At 33.8% G+C, this 3276-nt stretch overlaps 1 protein-coding gene across 1 annotated transcript in view; it reads left to right on the forward strand.

Annotated features, from left to right (window-relative positions):
* Window positions 1-823, forward strand: part of LOC135218960 (zinc finger BED domain-containing protein 5-like) — a 933-nt gene extending 110 nt beyond the window's left edge. Inside the window, exon 1 of the mRNA XM_064255398.1 lies at window positions 1-823. This exon is cut by the window's left edge and continues 110 nt beyond it. Within this exon, the coding sequence (XP_064111468.1) occupies window positions 1-823 (823 nt within the window).
* Window positions 824-3276: the final 2453 nt, after the last annotated feature.

Raw genomic sequence — 3276 nt, forward strand, 5'->3', positions numbered from 1 at the left:
TTTAAATAGACAGTATAATGAGAGCTACTTGAAGTTCGGATTTTTTTGGTCTGGAGATGCTGCTCAACCAAATCCATTATGTGTAGTTTGCGGCGATAAAATGTCAAATGAATCCATGGTACCAAGTAAGTTAAAGAGACATCTCACTTCTAAACATTCATCTCTGCAGGATAAAGATCTTGTATATTTTCAAAGGCTTTTAGATCAGCAATCGAAGCAGCGCAATGTATTTGAGAAAACAATGACCGCATCAGAAAGGGCTCAGCTTGCTTCAATTGAAGTCGCAGAAATAATAGCATTAAAATCTAAATCTCACACACTTGCTGAGTCAGTTATACTGCCCGCTTGCAAAAAGATTGTTAAATCCATGTTTGGTGAGAAAGCTGAAAAAGAAATTAGCAAAATCCCCTTATCAAATGATACAATACACAGAAGAATTTTAGATTTATCTGAAAATATTGAAAAAAAGGTTCAGAAAAAACCTCAGGATTCTACTTTTGCATTAACTGTTGATGAGTCCACGGATATAAGCAACACTAGTCACTTGCTTGCATTTGTACGTTTTATTGATGGCAGTGAAATAATCAATCAGTTTTTGTGTTGCAAAGGAATGTCAACTACTACTAGAGGTCAAGATATTTTTGATGTGATAACTGACTACCTTAGAGAAATGAATTTAACATGGAAATCTTGCGTAGGCATTTGCACTGATGGAGCCCCATGTATGACAGGTTGTATTAAAGGATTTGTATCTCTTGCAGAAAAAGAAAACCCAGATCTTATTCGTACTCATTGCTTTTTACACAGAGAAGTTCTTATTTAAAAAATATCACAAGAAGATTTAAAACTGGTGTTACACCAGCTAGTTGAAATAGTAAATTATATTAAAAGTAGGCCTTTGAAGTCAAGATTATTTGAACAACTATGCAAAGGAATGGACTCCCAGCATGTTAGATTACTAATGCATACCGAAGTTCGATGGCTATCGAAAGGTAAGGTATTAACTCGTGTTCATGAATTACACAAGGAATTAATCGTATTTTTCGACCAAGAAAAGCATGGAAAATTCTGTGAGCATCTTCGTTGTGAACTTTGGATGTCTAAACTGGAATACCTAACAGAAATATTCAGTCAATTAAACAACACAAACAGTAGCATGCAAGGGAGAAATGAAAATATTCTCACCTCAACAGATAAGTTAGTTGCTCTAAAAAAGAAAATTATTATTTGGAAAAATAGAGCAAGCTCAGGTAATTTTGATATGTTTCCTTCAATGCGTACCACTTGCATTAAAGAAATGATCCCTGACAGCGCTTCATGAAAACATCGACCACTATTTTCCATCACTGAGCACAGAGAAGTATGATTGGATTCGAAATCCTTTCATGAATATTCCCTCTAATATTGGATTACAGTTGTGTGAAGAAGAGGAACTGGCCACCATTTCTAGTGACAGAGATCTTACCTATTGACTCATTTTGGATATCTGTTCAAGAGGAATATCCCACATTATCTAAAAAAGCTTTATCACTTTTGTTGCAATTTTCTACATCTTATTTATGTGAACTTGGCTTCTAAATAACATCAAAACTAAGAAGCGAGAGAGACTACGCTCAACTGAAGAAGAAATGAGGGTCTGCTTATCACACATTCGACCAAATATTGAGGAAGTCGCCAAAAAACACCAGGCACAAGTTTCACACTAATCATCTTCACAATTTACTCTAAGAAAAACACTGAAATAAAGTAAGTTCATATTTAAAAGTGTTTTATTTCTTAAGTCTGTAGTTCCATCTCATATTTACAAGTATATATTCTCTTAATTTTTTCTCTTAAATTTTCCAAGTGTGCCGTGATATTATTATAAGATCCTAAGTGTGCCATTGGTAAAAAAAGGTTGAGAAACACTGAGTCGTAACCCAATGCATTCATTCTATAGGTCCAGCAATCTTCAATTTGCCTTTGTAATTATATATGTATATAGGTTAGTAAAATTTGGTTAATTTGTGAAATCTTAGGGTGAAGACTGACTTAAATTAATGTAAACTTAGTCATGTGTAACGATTTTTTATTTATTATTTTGAGAAAACAACTGCATTAGTTGAAGTGATTCAACTGATTATAACCGAATAAGTTTCGATATCAGTATGCTAGAAAGTGGTGTATTATAACCGTGGATTTCATTATATTAATGTAGCTTATTGATAAAAAAGGACCAATTATGATGTGTTCTTTTCCAATTTTTTGAAACTTATAGCCCTGAATAGGGCATTCGTTTGGCTTAGGATTGGCACATGTAAACCATAAATCATGTATACCATAAATCATGCTGTCCATTCTCTTGGGGAAATATCTCATTTCAAAATATCCGGATCATAAAAGGTGGCATATAGACCTACATGTTTCATATCGTTTTTGTCAGTTTACAATGTTTATGGCATTGATTTTAAGCCTAGGCCTATGTTATATATTTGGTTGTTTATTATCATTAATACTTCAGCAAACGTTTGATTTAACATACAGCATATTACCTAAAGTGACAAATGTGGCTTAAAAAAGAAAATAAAGAATAAACTACTTATGAATATCGGAGGATTTATGGAGCTTGTCAACTTACTCTGTGGCGAACGTAAAGAAATGAATGCAAAACCAACCGTTTTTAGTAAAGAAATACATTTTAAAGCAGTTTTTTGTAACTTTCCACTTTTTGCTGAGAACCTTATGAATACATTTACTTGCCCTCGTTCATTTGTAGCCTAATTTACGCATCAAATCATATACAACAATCATAACTATAAAACAGTAATCACACACACCCACACTAATCACACACACACATATATATATATATATATATATATATATATATATATATATATATATATATATATATATATATCGAATGTAATAAACCAGCTTCAAGACCGAACATTGTCAGCGTATCTCGTTCCATTCTAAATTTTACTATCATTAAAGTTACGTAATGTTCCAAAATATATGAAGCACCTGAATTTCGGAAAGGGGAAAATCTAACTCTAAAAAGGTTTAATTAGTAAACCCAAATCATATACTGGTAAAGATACGGTTAATATAATATAACCAGGGTGACTATTTCCTCTAGTTAGTGTTGCAGCAAAACATTGCTTGGCAATTAACACTAGCTACACCTCCCGGTGCGGAGCTAGTTTCTCGGTGATGTGCGGACTTCGCGGCAACCGTTACCCTTCCCCCCCGACCTAATCCCCACTCCCCAGTCCCCAGTCCCCAGTCCTCACC

The sequence above is a fragment of the Macrobrachium nipponense genome, chromosome 1 (genome assembly GCF_015104395.2).
Source record: "Macrobrachium nipponense isolate FS-2020 chromosome 1, ASM1510439v2, whole genome shotgun sequence".
Taxonomy (NCBI): domain Eukaryota; kingdom Metazoa; phylum Arthropoda; class Malacostraca; order Decapoda; family Palaemonidae; genus Macrobrachium; species Macrobrachium nipponense.